Source organism: Athene noctua, chromosome 23 (genome assembly GCF_965140245.1).
Source record: "Athene noctua chromosome 23, bAthNoc1.hap1.1, whole genome shotgun sequence".
Lineage (NCBI taxonomy): Eukaryota > Metazoa > Chordata > Aves > Strigiformes > Strigidae > Athene > Athene noctua.
The window spans coordinates 1,220,076-1,237,079 of NC_134059.1; the positions used below are offsets into that span (position 1 = coordinate 1,220,076).

The 17,004-nt window shown below is 48.2% G+C and overlaps 1 protein-coding gene across 1 annotated transcript; it reads right to left on the reverse strand.

Moving 5' to 3' along the window:
* Nucleotides 1-1,218: 1,218 nt before the first annotated feature.
* LOC141969726 (glutamate-rich protein 3-like) lies at nt 1,219-14,810 on the reverse strand. Its single transcript, XM_074925804.1, has 6 exons — nt 14,496-14,810; nt 8,212-8,337; nt 6,172-6,324; nt 4,677-4,874; nt 3,887-4,046; nt 1,219-1,522 (listed from the first exon to the last, which is right to left on the reverse strand). The coding sequence occupies exons 1-6, from the start codon at nt 14,808-14,810 to the stop codon at nt 1,311-1,313; spliced, it is 1,164 nt and encodes a 387-aa protein (XP_074781905.1). The 3' UTR covers nt 1,219-1,310.
* Nucleotides 14,811-17,004: the final 2,194 nt, after the last annotated feature.

Genomic DNA, 17,004 nt, shown 5'->3' on the forward strand with positions numbered 1-17,004 from the left:
TATTATTACTACTCCGTTGGGAGAAACCCACATCTTTTTTATCCCTTCTCTCCACCTCTTCTGTTCAGTGGTGGGGAAAAAAGTAGTAAGATTTCATTTCAAAGGGGAAAACATAAAAAAATTAACAAATAGGAAAGAGAAAGAATGATCATCACACACTGCTAGAGCTTGAGAGGCAGCTGAGTAAAGTCACAGAGAAGTTCATAATGCCATGCACTAACAAGCAGAAAATTGTACTGATTATTCCTGAATCACACGCTATTTCTCATTATCACGAGAGAACAAAAGTTAAGATTCTTTTTGATCACTGCAATGATTTTATAAGCAAGGAAGTTTCAAACCTAATTGGAATTTCTGGTGGACTTTATACTTTCTGTAAAAAGACTGGATCTTTCTTGCAGCTGCAACCTTTTCACAACGAGCTGTATTGCTTAATATTGCCATTGCTTAATTCACCTAGAAATCCAAATGTGAAAGTTTCCGTTTAGCTCGAGAAATGGTTTGCACATTAGGACTGTCAAATGTAAGGAATGTAAAGTAACTGATTTTGAAAGAGCAGGAAATGGAGAAATCCTGGTACATTATGACAAGCAAGAGGCACAGAAGTCAGCTCAGGATCTCACAAAGCCATAGAGGAGAAAAGTTAAGAAGAACTAAAACACTGCCCCAAGGAAGAGGCAACGACGTGGTGAATGGAATGCTGCTGTTCATCTAAGAAATGAGAACTTGCCTGTGAGTTTTCCATGGGATTACTGATGAAGATAATCCCAGGCAGGCAGCAGGGAGAGCCGAGCTGACGGCATCTCCTCCCTCGGCCAGCACGGGCCAGCAGTGCGGCAGGGGACGCCGCCGAGGTTCTGGCTGCTCGGGGCCATTAAAGACAGCACTGCTAAACCACCAGGAGGCACGCTGGGTGTGCCGGGGGCTTCTCAGGTGAAAGCACCTATCCTCCGAAGGTGTGAGTGGTCTCGGACGTCAGTGACCGCTGACATTAAGTGCTGATCTGCCCAAGTATTTAGAGCTAATTTGCCGACTGGCTCCAGCTCCACTTCTGCACCGGTGCACTTCAGCAAAGTCTGCTGTGAGCTGGCACACCCTTACACTGCCTGTGGGTTTTGCTGCATTTCAGTGACGGATGGTTGAATTAATAACAGATAAAACAGCTATCTTTTCCCAATTCAGTAGGAATTGCATGCTTTTTCATGTGTTTTCCCCTTAACATGTACCGGGCACGCGCAAAATGTAAAACGTGCATAAAAAATATAAAACAGTCATCAGGTCAACTTCTTTAAGCCTCAGTATGAAAAAATCTAACCTTGTTCATCGTCCCAGAAGTCACTGTCAGAGTATTTATCATCTTCATCCTTCTCACTGTCAGAGACCTCCAATGCCTTCTCTGATAAGGTTTCACTCTCCTTTTCAGTGTCCAAGTCAGGTTTTTCATCACCTGAGGGTGACTCTGATGTTCCACTCATTTGATCGTCAATCTGTCTCTCTTCTGCTTCAATATCATCATCGTACTCTAAAATACAAGAATCATACTGTGAGACGGAATTCACAACTAATAAAGTTCTTTTTAAGCAGGCAGAGGTTAACTTCATCAGTCTCCTTTTGCCTGTACATTTGCTCTGTCTTTTTAATGCCATGAGAGAATCTAGGACCACAGATGGAAGAGTAACAGCACATTATCATAAAAAAGCATCGTATTCTTCATAAACAGCATAGCAAAAAGCACTAAAGCTACTGAATGATGCATCAAGTGTGGTCAACACATTAAAAACAACAAACAAAACCATTAGCCACTGAAAGGACTAGAAAAACTGAGAACTGGGCAAACTCAGAGAGAAAATGCCACACAGTCTCTTGTTACAGGAGAAAAAACTGTTGCAATGAAGAAAAAATGCCAGCAACAGAGAAAACTGGAGAAAGATATCTACTGCAGCACAAAGTAAGACAAATGTGGATTGACATGGCTAATCAGCAAAGCAGTGGCTTACAAACTGAATGAATTAAATCAATACAGGCAAAGGGTGCTGCGCAGGAACACTCTGCCACCGCACTGCTCCCGTACCTCCTTCAGCTCCCACGTGAAATCCTCATACAAATGAGGCTTACAACAGATTTACCATTTCCACACCAACATGGTCTGGATTCCGTCCCAGGCCACGAGCCTGACAAGCTGTAGTAGCTCACAGACAGCTCTGCTCACATCTGTAGTACAGACTGGCCCCACGCGTACGCATTAAAGAATCCTCCCCTGCCCAGCCGAGCTGCCGCGGTTGGAACCCCAGGCACCAGCGCACGGTGATGTCAGTGATTTCCCCGTGACATTCAGTAATTCCACTGCCACCACCAGCTCACTGCGCGCGCAGCAGAGAGGCAACAAACCCAAACGGTGCAGGAGAGCTGCCACCGCTGACACACCAGCTGTCCCTCATGGCCATCACTTCTCACCTTTCAGATTTTATTGCCCGCCTCTTTTTCTTTCGATCGGTGCTTTTACAACACTGAAGTGACAGATGCCAGGGACAGAAATAACAAGTATCTGATGCAGAACCAATTAGGCAGATAAACAGTTACCCAGACAATGAGAATTAAGGGAATAAGGAGATTTTTTTTTTTCTGTGGGGTAATACCCCACCTCCTCCCTACACAACAGCCCCGTCTCTCTCCAGCCCCAGAGTGCCAAGCTGGGCACCCCTGTGACAAGCCACTCCGTTTGGGCACTCACAGCCACAGCAGAACAGAGAGCAGAGCCTCCCATCTCCACAAACTTAACTCCGCCCTTGCCTTAGAAGAGTGGGCATCGTGCACAGGAGGTTTAGGATTCCTGGCACGTGCCCACCGGGTGCAGGGCAGCAGCACGTCAGAGCCCCCGCAGTGGGACACCCCTGGCAGGGGCAGCCGAGGCTCCAGATGAGCACAGCTCAGCACCAGCGGCTCTGGGCCCGCACGGACGCGGCTGGGCTCAGGCAACACCGGGCACCGGAAAGATGCTGCTTCTGGAGCCGTTCCAGCTGCTCTGCAAGGGCACCGCTTGGCATCCAGGCGGGACGGCACCGAGGCGGCCACCCCCCTCCATGCCGGGGGGACGGGGTTGTACCCCCTTTACACTGGTCACTCCCGCAGGCCTGTGAGCAGGGCTGGGGACAAGAGGGGCAGGCACAGAGGACACAGCGGGGAGCCAGCCCAGCAGCCCATGAGCTGATCCGCGGGCACGCCGCGGTGCTCCCACAGCCTCGGGGACGGGCGGGAGCGCAGGGAGCTCTGCACCATCTTCCCACGCCCACTGAAAACGCCAGCACAGGGGGTCTGTGAGCTGGAATGAGGGGTGTCATCGGTGGAATCACTCCTCCTCACAAGTGACAATCTCCCAGCCATCGCCTCTTCCCAGGATCCCAGAACACAATTCACCTTTTACTGGTGCTATGGGATTGCACTCACGTCAGAGAGATGGGAATTGGGCTCCCATTATGCACTTTTCCTTCTGGAGTAATAAGCAACATGATGTGATGGAGCAAGTCAGAAAGAGACAACCCCCATTTAAGGACAGTTTGCTACCACTAAAACTACTACTACTACTACTTTATTAACCACACGTCTCTATATGAAATTCACCTAAGCTACAGTATTTTGTTAAATTAGTTCTCTAAGTTCCTTCTACCATAATTTGCAGAAGTCACTCTAACCTCACTTACAATCATGAAACAGTAGATCCACATTTAGTCTGGAGGCAGATGGTATAAAAGATGGTATAAAAATCCCTGGATCCATGTATCTTGACTGAGCTCAGCTGAAGTCATTTTGATGCCACACCAACATTTTAGCCAAAAGAAAAAAAGACGTTGCCAGAATCGATATGAATTCTTTGACTCTGCACCCTTACCTCCTTCCAGTAGTCTGCCTTTGTACATACACAGGTTCTCCCCTCCACAGTGCTGCCTGTCCCCAGCAGCCTTGCCAGGTAAACAGAGATTTTTCCCCACCAAGGCCACGGTGACACGCGCGCCGCTGCGTACCAGGGACCTGGAGACGACGCCAGAATTCTGTAGCAGGAAATACACAAAAAATGCAGTCAGCTTCCAACTCTAACAGAAGGTGAACACAAAGAGCATGTATGTGTGCCGTACACTTGAGGCTGCCAGTCTTTTAAGACAGGCCTTGAGCTGCTTAAATTGGGAACTGATTTGTAATATGCAGAAGGGCAGGAAAAGATTTCAAACTGAAAATCCACTGCATCGAATTGCCCAAAATTGCAGGGACCATGACCCACATCGCGCCTCCCAATCCAGGGTTCCTACCATTTCCTTCACAGGAGTTAAAACTGGCTGGAGGTCTAGTGTAACAGATGAAGGTTCGTACGCTCAAGGCATTTCAGACATGGTCAGAGACAGGATCAGACTGACTACACCAGAAGGTGTTAAGTAAGAGATCCCATGGTTTTTCTGTTCAAGCACCTTTTTTTCCCCCAGCTGATGAAAAACACCAAATGTTTTAGTATATACAGAGATGGGTGGCAGTTACAGATTTTAATAGTTAGGAATTTTATTTCTTTCAAAAATTCAGTGAATCTTTATGCAAACTAGGTCGACACATCTTTCAGCATTAGGCAAATACACCAACAAGGAAGATTATAGACCTGTACATAAACAGAGATGTAGACAGAGCTAACTTACCTTCCTCGGAGGGTGCTCTGCCTCAGTGGGCACACTGACGGGACACAATTTTCTCCCTCTGGTTACCTCACTTCTCACTGTGTTTCCACGTTTTTGCTGGGGTGGAGGTGGTGCCGGTATCAGGCCGGTGTTAACGACGGGAGATAAACTGGTCATGTATTTTACCGCATTTGGACCTTTTACTTCGCTCCTTTCCTCCTGTGAAAACATGTAACCAGGTTAAATAGGTTATGCAAAACCAGCGACCGAGCGTATTGAACCAACCATGGTTTGATGGCTCTTTACACCTCGTAAGACACATGCTTCTAGAACAGTTCCATAACTGAGTGCTTGCAATTTTGTTCAGGAAAAGATTTCTGTGCTAAAACCCTTTCTTTTAATTTGCAAAGCAACAGGCAGATTGCTTGGGAGCGTCACCCCCATAGCTATATACAGCACTGTGAGCCGGGTACTGCTTGTAGTGCAGAGTTCTGATCCCCAGCAGACAGAACCCCATGGCACTGCTGCGCTCCCTCCGCTGGCAAGCAAGTTCCAAAGCAGCCAAGGTCTCCCAATAGTAACGTCATTTGGCATCAGTTACACAAGATGTGGTTCAAAACGCTTCTCTCCCATTTGTAGTGGAGGTCTAGTCCTCCTTCAGATGAAATGCAAACAGAGGCCCAGGGCCCTGAAAAGCAAAAGGCAACTCTAGAGAATAAATTCCACAAACATCGTGTGCTCTGGGTCTGAGCTCTGCGTCATGTCTGCATAACCTGTGACTGATCCGGCTGTTTTGTCAGCAGGGAGCATGAAGCAGAAAGTGCCGGCAAATTCTTGGAGAAAGGATGGTGCCCATCACAGTAAGAGCAAATGCAGGAGGGAGCTATTCGTCCAGTGTCTGCCAGGCAGCGGTCACAGCCCCATTCCGAAATCCTCCAGCCCCATGGAACTCCTAACACAAAACCAATTACACCATGTTTTCCTGGAAAAAAAGTCCAAATCTCACCTGAAAGTAACTGTGTATGTATCAAGATCATGTCTGGCTACTCCAAAAAGCTCTCATTCTCTGAACCTGCCAGTGTGACTTAGCAGGAGGAATGGTAACAAGAAAAAATAAAGGAGGTTTTTTGTTACTTTGCAGCTGTAGATGAAGGTGAAAACTTGTAAGGCTCTGTGATAATATTCCTGAGTTCTTGGTGTTAACCAGGTGGCTGCCTCCCTCTCGACATAACAGATAGTCTATGTGGAGGGAGAAAATTATGCATGCAGAGGTTTTATACTATAAAAGATAAGCCACCACATTTTTCCTCACTGTGATCAAGAACTGGGCATTAGACCAGTAAGTCAATGTCTTGAAAATTAAGGGGAGGTTAACAAGGAGAGTTTAAATAAAAGCTGATCACCATTTGGAAGGCATGTTGCCTGCACTAACCAGGTCTGGGAACTACAGTACTAAAGCAGTATTATAAAGCTGTCCCTAAAATGACATTATTTTCAGAATGAAATATGGCCTCACCCTGCTGGCAGGCTGTAGACTGAGTTGAGGTGCCAGGCACTTCTTTTTAGATGTTGAAGTATTTACAGCCCCCACTGCAGCACAGATGGGAAGTGGTGGGAAATGGAGTGAGTGCTGCAGATCCCCTGGAGCTGCATGTGGTCGCCTGGAAGTCTAGAACAGAATAGAGAAAACAGCTACAAAATCTCAGCGTATAGTTTCCAGTGCAGAACAGCATCATGAGGGGGGGGGGGGAAAAAAAAACAGCACCGATTGAGATATTTGGAAGTGATGAGTGATTCTCAGGTACCTTCAGGAAATTACATTTTCTAGTCTGCCTCCATAGAGCCAGGCCCCTTTAGGCATCTTTCATTAAGCATCCAAATACTGGAGCATCCAGAATAACTCTTGACCATAAATCCAGGTTTTGCTACTGTCTCTTCACAGTGCAGCCTTGAAGCAAACACGTGAGCTCACAGACACTCACAGGAACGCAGCCACGTGCTGCCTTTTGGTGCCTTCAGCACACGCACACTGAGAGAACGCACCACCAAAGCAGGCCTATTTTTGTGCAATACTCTGCATTTTTGTGACTTTTTTAGTTCAGCTTTTCTTTGTATACCCCTCAGAATACCAAGTTAAAAACCTGTTTATCCGAGTTAACTTGCTGCCTTAGAACAGGCAGACTCCTTGGATCAGTGTTGATGTGACGATGTCCACCACCACACACAACTACAGGCCCAAGTGTCCTCTTTCTGGAGAGGAGGTTATTCAGGACTGAAAATCTCACTGCAGTCTGCACCCATGATCATCACTGAAATCGAGAACCGGTGAAAACTGAACCATATATTTGGCCTTTGACCTTAGACGTTAGTATCCTTATATTTCAAGAGTATATTAACATTCCTTCTCTGCCTGTTAACAGAGAGGAAGAGGTTTCTGAGCCAGAGCTCCAAAGCACAGCCTTCTGCATGAGCTTTCATCTTTCTTCACCCCTTCACCTCTGTTTTCTAAAAGACCTCCATTGCTCTCAGGATTTTAGAATGCGTGTGAACGCACCTACAGCCGCAGCACCCATTAACAATACTTAACGTACTGACACCGGCCTAGCTTTGGGCGACAAGGCAGAGAAAAGGGAAGGATTAAAGCAGGTTTATCACAAAGATTTTTTTTTTTCCACATTCTGATGTGCCATTCCTGCAGCATCGGCTTCTGCAGACTTCTCTCTAATGAGACAACCCTGCAAACAGGAGGTCGGCCCCAGGGGATGGAGGATGGGGCAGTCAGACCTCACAGGCCTACGTGCACGCCTGCGCTCTGTGTGCTCACGCCAGCGCCTTCGGGGTGGCTGCTAAAACTCACCTGTTGTTGGGAGTGACCAGTTGCTTCTCTGCCAAGGGGAGGGAAGAGCCCACGATGATTTCTTGGACCGGGTGGGGGATGAGGGGAGTGCATAAAGCTGGCATTTCCCACCGGTCTTCTGGATGGTCCCGCCTAAAAGAAGAGAAATTTATGTCTCTGAGGTACTAAATTGTGGGAAAGAAGCACATCAGCATCGGCCTGCCAGCTCTAACAGCAATGTCTGAGCTTGCCTGCCAGCTGTCTTTCACTGGACAGCTGTGACACTGGGACGCCTGGTTAAGGAAGGAAAGGAAATCACGGGGAGAAGGAGAGAGACAAGGGACAAGACTTGTTCCCACCTCTGACTCATTTCCCTGCAGTCCTCTCCAGCTGCTGATCCTCCTAAATTCAATCATCTGCCTGTTTCTCCGTATCTCCTGATTCTTGGCTTGGCTGAAGGTCTCTTAAATCTGAGTGCATCTGACACTTCCTTGCTCTGGCTGCTGCCCCTCCCTCCCTTTTCTTTTCAAAAGCCCCACTCTGGGCTGACGACCCTTCTGCAGACAGACAGCTCTGTCTCTCATCCTCCCTTGCTCAGTCATCTGTCTTTCTTCTTTTCTTTCAGATTAGCTACTCAGCCAAATTCACTGAACGCGTGAGCTGAGGATTAAATTACTCTGCTAATTGCAGCCAGGTTCCTGTGTCCTGGTCAATGCATACCTCTATGCCAAGGGCCTTACGAAACACGGTGCCAGCCAGGCCCTCCCGTGTGTATCTCAGGTGTTCCTCCTCTATAGTATTCAGCTGGCATTCCTTCTCAGGTAGGATTCTTCCACTCCCCGAGATCTGCCATAAACAAATAGAATGTAACTAAGAAGGACAAGACAGGACAGGGTGTGTTTTTAAACAGAGCCCAATTCCCCAGAAAGGCTACTTTCTCTTCCCAGTCAGTTACCACCGCTGCTTCTGCCACGGTGCTGGAACTCACCTTCCGAGCACAGAATTGTCGTTTCTTTGACCCCGGGGACCCCATCAGCCAACTGAAGAGGGCAGGAGAGCCCCAGTCACATTTCCTAAAAGCTGTGGGCTCAGCCTTGCTCTTCAGGGGCCGCTGCCCAAGTCAGCGGAGGGCAATTAAATACTTGCCTTCCTACTGCGTAGGGGTTGCATCTGCCTGTGCTAAGCAGAGTCACACCCAGGAGTGCATAAGTATTTTTCAAAATGTCCAGCACATTCACCTTGACCAAATCCTTCAGTTTTCCATTGAAGTCTTTTAAAAAAATAACACTGAACCTACTTAAACAGCTATTAGAGTCAAAGATGCTTAGATGTCACATTTTAAAAACCTAAGAGAAACAGTAACCTAAGAGAATCAATGCTGCTGCGGGATATGGTGTAGGGGAGAACTTTGGGATCGTGTGGCTTTGATCTGGCACAGCAGAATTGCACGTGTTTGGCTGGTCAAATTCTTACCAATGACAACGCATACTTCTAAGAAATGAACAACAGGACTATCAGTGATTTGACTTGTGCAATATTAAGAGAAACAATTCGTTCTTTTCTTTTTTTCTCAGAAAAGGAAATTTTTCAATCTCACCAGTCCTGATCTCTGATGATGTTGTCTTATCCAGGTATTGCTGACGTACTTAGTCAAGTGTTTGTCCTTCAGTCTGTCGTAGGTTTTCAGTAATCTGAAATAAAAGCAATACAGATGCATATAAGTCCCTTGACAGCCAAATCATTACAGCTTCATTTACAAAGACCTGTCCAATCGTTTGCTGCACAAAATGCTGTCTCATTGAATCATGCCCAACATTTTGCCAGGTAAATGCCCATCAGATTATGTAAAAGCAACATCTTACGGCCTCCGGAGGATTCCTGTCAGAAACAAGGGACGTCTACAGCAGACAGAGCAGCTCAGCACCGAACGGCGTAGCACCACCAAGGCACAGGCTCCAGCAGAGCCCAGCCCTGGAGGTCTCCTCCAAGACCAACCCCCGCAACAGCCTCCTCGGATAACGGACTCTTCCGAGATTTTAGAGCGCGCTTCCGAGGCTTGAGAGAGACCGACCAGACAGCACTGCCCCCACTCTGAAGGGCTGTTCGGTCCAGCAGACTCCCGGGACTGCCCTGCTGTAGAGGCCAGAAGGGTTGGGCCGGGCTCCTCTCTGCTGGGCTATTCCCCTTCCCAGAGCCCTGGCACAGGGGTGCCAAGTCCTCCTCTGTATCCAGAGCAACAAAAATGAATGCAAGGCCTCCTCAAGTCTCTTCCAGTTCCCATGTCAATATGCTCAAGGTTCTCTAATGCGTACCTTGAACAATCCAAAGTGAGCAAATTCACCTCTCTCCTATTTATTGGTGAGAAGCTGTAAGACCAACAAAGGAAGAACCAGACCACGCAGCCCATCCAAGCAGGACCCTCCCCTGCTCTACCCAAGGCACGTCCTGCATCCCTGGGAAGCCAACAGAGCTGAACCATCACAGCTACCAAAGAGCAGAGGTTCCAAAAACTGAACCTCAGGTATGAGCTGAACGAACACAAAAGCTGAAGCATCCATAATTAGCAGACACAGTTTTAAGTAGTTCTTAATACAACCTTATTTGACTTCACCCTCTGGAAGACAGGAGAAATAACCAAGGAAGTGACAGTAGGCTTCAGTTTTTAATACTCTAAGTCCGCTCACATTTGTGAGCGCATAAATTTATTGCATAATACGTTCAGTCTGACCTTTGGGCTCTCTAGGCAGGTTGTGTTTTAATTACACAACAAGAGATTGAACTCCTTTGCTTCCTTTGGCTTTACATTTAAATTCCACTGTACCTGTATTACACACCTTTCAATAGGATAATTCAAGATAAATGTCTGTTGCTATGCTGAATTACCACACACAAAGGTGTGCTCAACAAAAGAACAAACAATTTCAAAAAAAGAAACCAAAAAACCCAAAGAGATCATGGATTTACAGGAATTTTATCTGCGCTTTCCCAAGAATCTCACAGGTAGCCTACCAACAATAAATTAAACTTTAAACAAACAAGTTAGTTCACCCTGTTATGCACATTGATGAAACACCGGTACTACAGTAACTGTTCTACATTACTTTTTGAATCCACTGCTTGCATTCGCTTTGAAACCACCAGATTACATTGGTTCTGCTGAGGATTGACTCATGCTATCACCTGGCAGCTGCATACAGCAGCAGAGGAGAAAGTCAATCCAATTCCTTTTCATTGACTTCCTTCCATCTAATATTTCAGGGACCATAAAAGCAGCTAAAATGCAACTCCCACCTGAGCAGAGGGATGTAGTAACTTCAGTTTCAAAGAAGTCTGTACCTGTATTTTCTCATTTAAATGATGAACGGGCTGGTCCTCAAAAATGCTGAATTCAATTCAAGGTTCAAAAAGGTACTGGAGGGAAGGAGGAAATGTTTGGGGCCTCAACCAAGACCCATCAAACCGCTGGAAAGAAGGCAGCTGGATGCCCTGGGCTTCGGCAGAGGCACGGTGCGGCGGGCAGCCCGAGCTCTCTGCCAGGGAAGGCCCCTCTCGCCCAGGAGAGCGGCACAGGGCCACCGCACGGAACACGCCGGGCGCTGGCACCCGCGCAGCACGGATCTGGGCTCATTGCTGGCTCCACAGAGCAACGCAGCCTGGGGCTTGTGCAGCGCCTCCCCAAGAGCAAGTTATCGCAGAAACGTCACGGATTTCCTAACTCCGTGACTGTCAGAAACAAGCTCTTGAGCAAAGCCGACCCCTGGTCTCATTTAGTCCTCTGCTCCTGCACATGTTGTCAGCAAAGGGAAAACAGAAGTTCATGTCTGAGAAGCTTTCTTCCAGAGATTTAAATATTTAAGAGCTACATACAAATGTCACCCCTAAATCCTCTACAAGAAATATAAGTGCAGAACTGACAAAAATGTGTGTTAGGAAAACAGACAGCAAAGGAGGAGAATCAGTCTTAAACAGTACTGTACAAAATGTTTGTTACAGCGGTATCATAGTAAGCCCAAAAAGTCTTTTTTAAAATTTTTATTTCTGGGACTCCTTTTTCTCTGCTGTTTATCCTGTTTCTTCTTCTCTCTCCAAATTCTCGGTATTTACTGGAATTGCTGAACAATTTTCCTAGCACAGAAGCTAGACCGACTGATCTGTAGCCTCCAGGACAAGAGTTGAAGCTCTTCTCAAAACTAGTATCACATTTGTTTCTCTGGTATCACAGACAGTAACTTCACATCACTGATAGTTCAGTAATTTCATTTAAGGTGATTTAAAATGCTTGGATGTACACTGTTTGTTCCTGATTTTTTTTCTTTTTTTTTAATTTGCTCAAAATCCTCCTTCACCTGCACCTAAATTTGAGTCCAGTTCCCCAAATTCATACCAAATCAAGACTGACTCAAATGAGGCAATCTCCTCAAAATTCTTCAGCGGGGATGTTCCAGATGTAGCACTTTTACTACAGAGTTGCTGAGAAGTGGTGACATCCCCTTTTAACAATACCTTTTCAATGGGCATCCACTTTTTAAACCATAAATGTTCTTTACCTTGCTTACTACCGTAGATGAGAATATACTTTATATTAAAGATTAGATTTTTGGAGTTTCAAAGGAAAAGGTCACCATCAAAATTATCTCTGCTGCTCACCTGTCTAGAATGTTGAAGTGAGGGACCATATACCATGGGAAAAAGGAATATTCCCCAATTTACATATCCCTTGCATTAACTGGCCATTCTACTGAAACAGAGCAAATTGGGATTACAAAAACAAACACAAACCAGAGCTGAGCTGATGACCAGGATTTTAGGCAATTAAGGAACTTTCCACTTGGAACTCCGTATTCAGCAGGATTTGCATTGGAGTATCACTGCCACTATTATTTATTACCAGTATCTGGTTTTTCTCACCTTGCAGTGCACAACACACTGTACTCAGGGCCAGGGCTGTGTATCACAATGATTTTTAAGACTGCTCTTGCTCATTTGAAAGGATATCAAGACAAAGTCACAGCAGGCATCCCGTGTCAGTTTTGTAAAGCAAATCTCTGCAGTTAATAATTACAGGGCAATTAAATCAGTGACTGCTCCCCAGAGGCATAATCTAAGAGAGCCCCAAAGCTGTAGCTCCGCACTGGTGGAGTCACGGGGAACCGGAGCCCCAGTGTCGTACGCCCCAGCTGGAGCTTTCTGCCCCTCAGCCAGACAGCCCTGCCCTGGGGGAGACCACTCCTCACCCCAGCAACCTGCTGGATCTCACACCGTGTCTGCTGGGACACGAACAAGAAAGGCTCGTCCGGCTTTCAGGCAGGACAAGTCTCACCACAGGCTGTCAACCACAAACAGCAAGTTCAAAGTCCCCCAAGGCAGGGGCACTGGCCCAGCGCGTTCCGCTGGGGAGCAAAGACTCCTCTGAGGAGACTTTCCAGGCACCCGGCACCTGCTTGCCATTCCCTCCCTAAGAAACTCCTCAGCCACCATCACCTAGGTCCCACTTGCACAATAAAATGCTGTCAGAGTCTCCAGAGAGGGAAGCCGATGCTGGCAAAGTGGTTCTCTGCAGAACTGGGATTTGGCGTTAAATCCTGATGGTAAGGACTTTGTGAGTCCCCGCTGGGAATGGCCTAACAGGCCCATGTGGGCTTAGGACTTAGAAGATGGTGCAAGCCCATCACAGAGAACGGGATTTTGCCATCTACATGCTAGTACAGGCATCCAGAAGGTAACTGCTGCCTTTATGACACTATACAGCAAAAATCTTTATTTTGTTTGGTGCCTCCAAGCTTACGCTAAGCGGATAGGGCCAGCGGGTTCCTCTCTCTCCCAGGCCAACTATTCAGAAGATGAAAAGCCCGGAAAACAATCCCCTGTCTCCACAAAAGGAGGCTGGTGCTGTGTGAGGAGCCAGGGCTCTGTCACATGTACACTGACCCTCCTGCTCCGAGAGGGAGCCGCTGCCCACGGCTGGGCCACCCGCCGCCCCGCACTGCGCCTCAGGGACTTCACCTCGAGAACTGCCCTGGCTTCCACAGTTATTAACCTCGACTACTACTGCCGGGCTTGTCAGAAACCACGCCGGGACACGGCTACTGAACAAACTGACCCGAGACAGCAGGCTTTGGAGCCCAACAATAATTAACTGGTCTCTTCCAAGGCCACCAAACCCTGAAGCACACGTACCTTTTTACTCAAGTCATAGCCATGGGAGGGAGAGGCCACAGTCTCTCCAAATCACCTCGTATCTTTGCTGAAAAATCTGCAGGACCCCTTCAGCCCTGACCATCTGACCTCAGAGAGACCACTGCTCACCTTGCCCCACGGATGCACGGCTCACATCCACCTGGGTTTTGTCTCACAAGCTTCACACTACTTCTTTACTCTTTGTCTCACCTGACTTGAATCTTTGTCAAACCTCACTGTTTGGCTGCGCTGACACTCACAACCTGCAGCTCTGAAGCTGGACAACAACAAGGGGAAGGCCTGAGGCCACGGCCCCGCTCCCAGCACACGCCGTCACCACGGCGCAAGGGCCCGGGATGCGCAGAGGAGCCGGGTTCAAGGCGCCGACCTGCGCCCGACGGCTCCCCCCAACCAAACCTCGCAGCCAGAACCACCGCTCTGCCCGCACCGAGCGCCGGGAAACACCTTCAGGGCTTCCAGCTGTTTGCAGTGCTCAATTCCGCATCGTTATTCTTACAGAATCGAAAGGCCGGGGCCGGGAAACGAGCACGGCTGCCCAGTTAACCCAGTTCACGCGCAAGGGGTGACCCTGACTGCACCACGGCCCCCGTGTCCCCCCTGCTGCCACTGCCCAGGACTGCGCAGGAGGGACAGTGACCAGAGCGGCCCCCAGACACCCCTGCTCTCCAGAGCCTGCCCAGGCCAGCCCTGGGCCCTCCACAGTCCGCCCGGAGCGATTCTGGGCCTTCTGGAGCCCTCCTGAGCGCCCCGCCTGGAGCCCCCCAAGCCCATCCCCAGGTCCCCGGAGCCCCCCCAGCCCCACTCACCACGGTGGCGAGTGGCTCAGGTCGAAGGGCCAGCGCTCCGGGCACAGCGAGAGGCAGCTCTGCCGAGGAGCCTGTTGGGTCTGGGTCTGGCTCCGGCCACGCCTGGGAGCTGCTGGTGGCACCGGCTGCCATGTCCCGCCCCTGCTCGCCATGGCCTTGATCTTGCTCGCCGCCGCCTCCTCCTCCCTGATCGCCTCCACTGATCACCACACCCTCCTCCTCCTCACTACACGCCTCCTCCTCGCTACTCAACACCTCCTCACTATTCGCCTCCTCCTCCTTTGCTCTCTCCCCTGCCAGCCCCTCCAGCACCATTTACATCAGGAGAAATCCAGACACAAAAGGAGCAAATGGTGGCAACAGGATCAGCTTGGTGTTACTTTACCAACACAAGGCGGAGCAACTCGGCCAGCGCTGACCCGCAGCTGCCCCAGCAGTGGGGGTACCTCTCCCCCAGCTCTCGAGTTGCCTTTCAGCTCAGCTGGAGCATCCCACCGACGGACACGCTGGCACCAGAGCTTTGCTACTGCAGCGGGACTCACCTGAGGATGGCGTCCAGCCAAAACTCTTTTCTCTGTTGGGATCTGCAGAGACAGGAGAACCAGTATCACACCCTGCTGCCACCAACCAGGGGTCAGGCTGTTTCCCCCACACACAGTGGGAAAACCCAGACCTCTGGGGTCAGGTTCGCTTCTCAAGGATCGCAGGTACATGGCAGGCGGACGTGAGGGCTGACGTCAGGAGTGCCGGATTTGCTCGGGCCAGGAAAGCAAGTGGGAGAAGAGTGGGGTGACTCCTGTAAATGCAGGAGAGGGAAATAACACTTAGGGAGAACAGTTACTAAGATTGAAGGGTGTGAGCACCAGAAAAAATGTGTACTGCCTGTTCCTGAGTAACTTTAAGCTGCAAACTGGAAGAAAACTTCTTAATGCTTAGAAGATTTGGGTGCTGCAACAGCCTTCCAAGGGAAATAAAGAAAGGAGGTGATACAAGGAAATGACCACCTGCTTTGGCAACTTATTTACTTATAGCAACTTGTAATGATTTCTGAATATTGCTTAAAAATCCTGCTTGCCCTGACAGTTCTGTGAAAGCTTACCAAGGGCTACTGTGTTCAGCAAAAATAAGAGACATGTCCTTTGAAAGCAGATGCCCTCTAACAAGTTTGTTTTTGTAGTGGATAGAGTAGATGTAGTAGCCATGTATGGGTGGTAGAACTAGTATACTGGTGATTTTAGATAAGACAGAGGTGGCAAACCTTCTGGAACCACTCTGCTTGTTCAAGAAACTGGCTAAGAGAATCTCTGAGGAAAAGTACAAGGTGAGAAAGACTATGAGCCTTCCTCCAACAGACCCCCAGAGACGCCCCCCAGGAGGCAATGGGCAGGTGCAAAGAGAAACTGCTGACACCAGCCTCTAGAACTAACCCAGCCTCACTTATGCATATGGATATTTGTGCTATGTAATCCAATTAATATGTATATGCACAGTCTATAAGCTTTGGTAAAATGTGCTGTCGGAGTGCAACCTTCTGGAGAAAAATCTCCTCGCACCCTGGAGTAAACATACCTGCTGTATAACTCTACTCGAGTTGTAGAGTCTGTTTCCGTGAATCGGAGGAAGCAACCAGCCAACCCCTCATTGCTTACTATGGAGTTCAGTCAGCTTTTGATGGACCTGGAGATCTCTTCCAATCTCTCCTTCCTCCAAATTAACTGCCTCTCCAGGCACTGTCTTTCCAGATACATGTTCACTCTTCACTTTTTAATTGCTCTGATGTCTTCTTGCTTGAAACACTGAACTGTTGCTGCTCAAAAAGCGCTATGCTGGCAGGACCGTTTCACTTGTGAATTGTGCTTAGGTACCAATTCAGATGATGTGGTTTCATATAGCAAGGATTACATTTTTAAATCACTTAACAAGCACAGGAAGGACTTTACCATGTTTGATCTCCTCTCCCGTTACCGCTGTCGTTGATGCAGATCCCGTGTGTGCAGTGTCCTGCTGTGGAGAGCCTGGGCCGAGGATCCCCATTACATGGTACTGGTCTGAGGGGGTCACCTGGGATGTTAAAACAATTGTGCTCAGTATCAACAGGTTAGAAAAAAGTTTAAAGGCTTCTGAAGTCAATGTTTACACACCCTAGGGTCCCACCGTGGTAAATTAAGATTGCTGTCTTTGGGTTGTGTCAGCAGCGCAGGATTTGGCCATTCCCTCTATAAGAAAAGCCAGTAACCGTCCATCTAAAACTGCCATGTAATTCAGGGTAGGACTAAATGTTGTCAACATAAACCTTTTATGAAGAACTACCTCTAGAAGTGTTACTTCTTGCTGCAAATTAGAATAAACAATAGCTCTTACTATTGTGACAAAAAACCAAGAACTTGTTCACAAGAGCAGAAGCCAAAGCATTTGGGTAGAGCAGACATGTTCTCGCTACCAGCATTGCCCAGGAAAGCCCACCAAGAAATCCCAGCAGGCTGCAGAAAATGCCCTGTCCCAGAGCGGA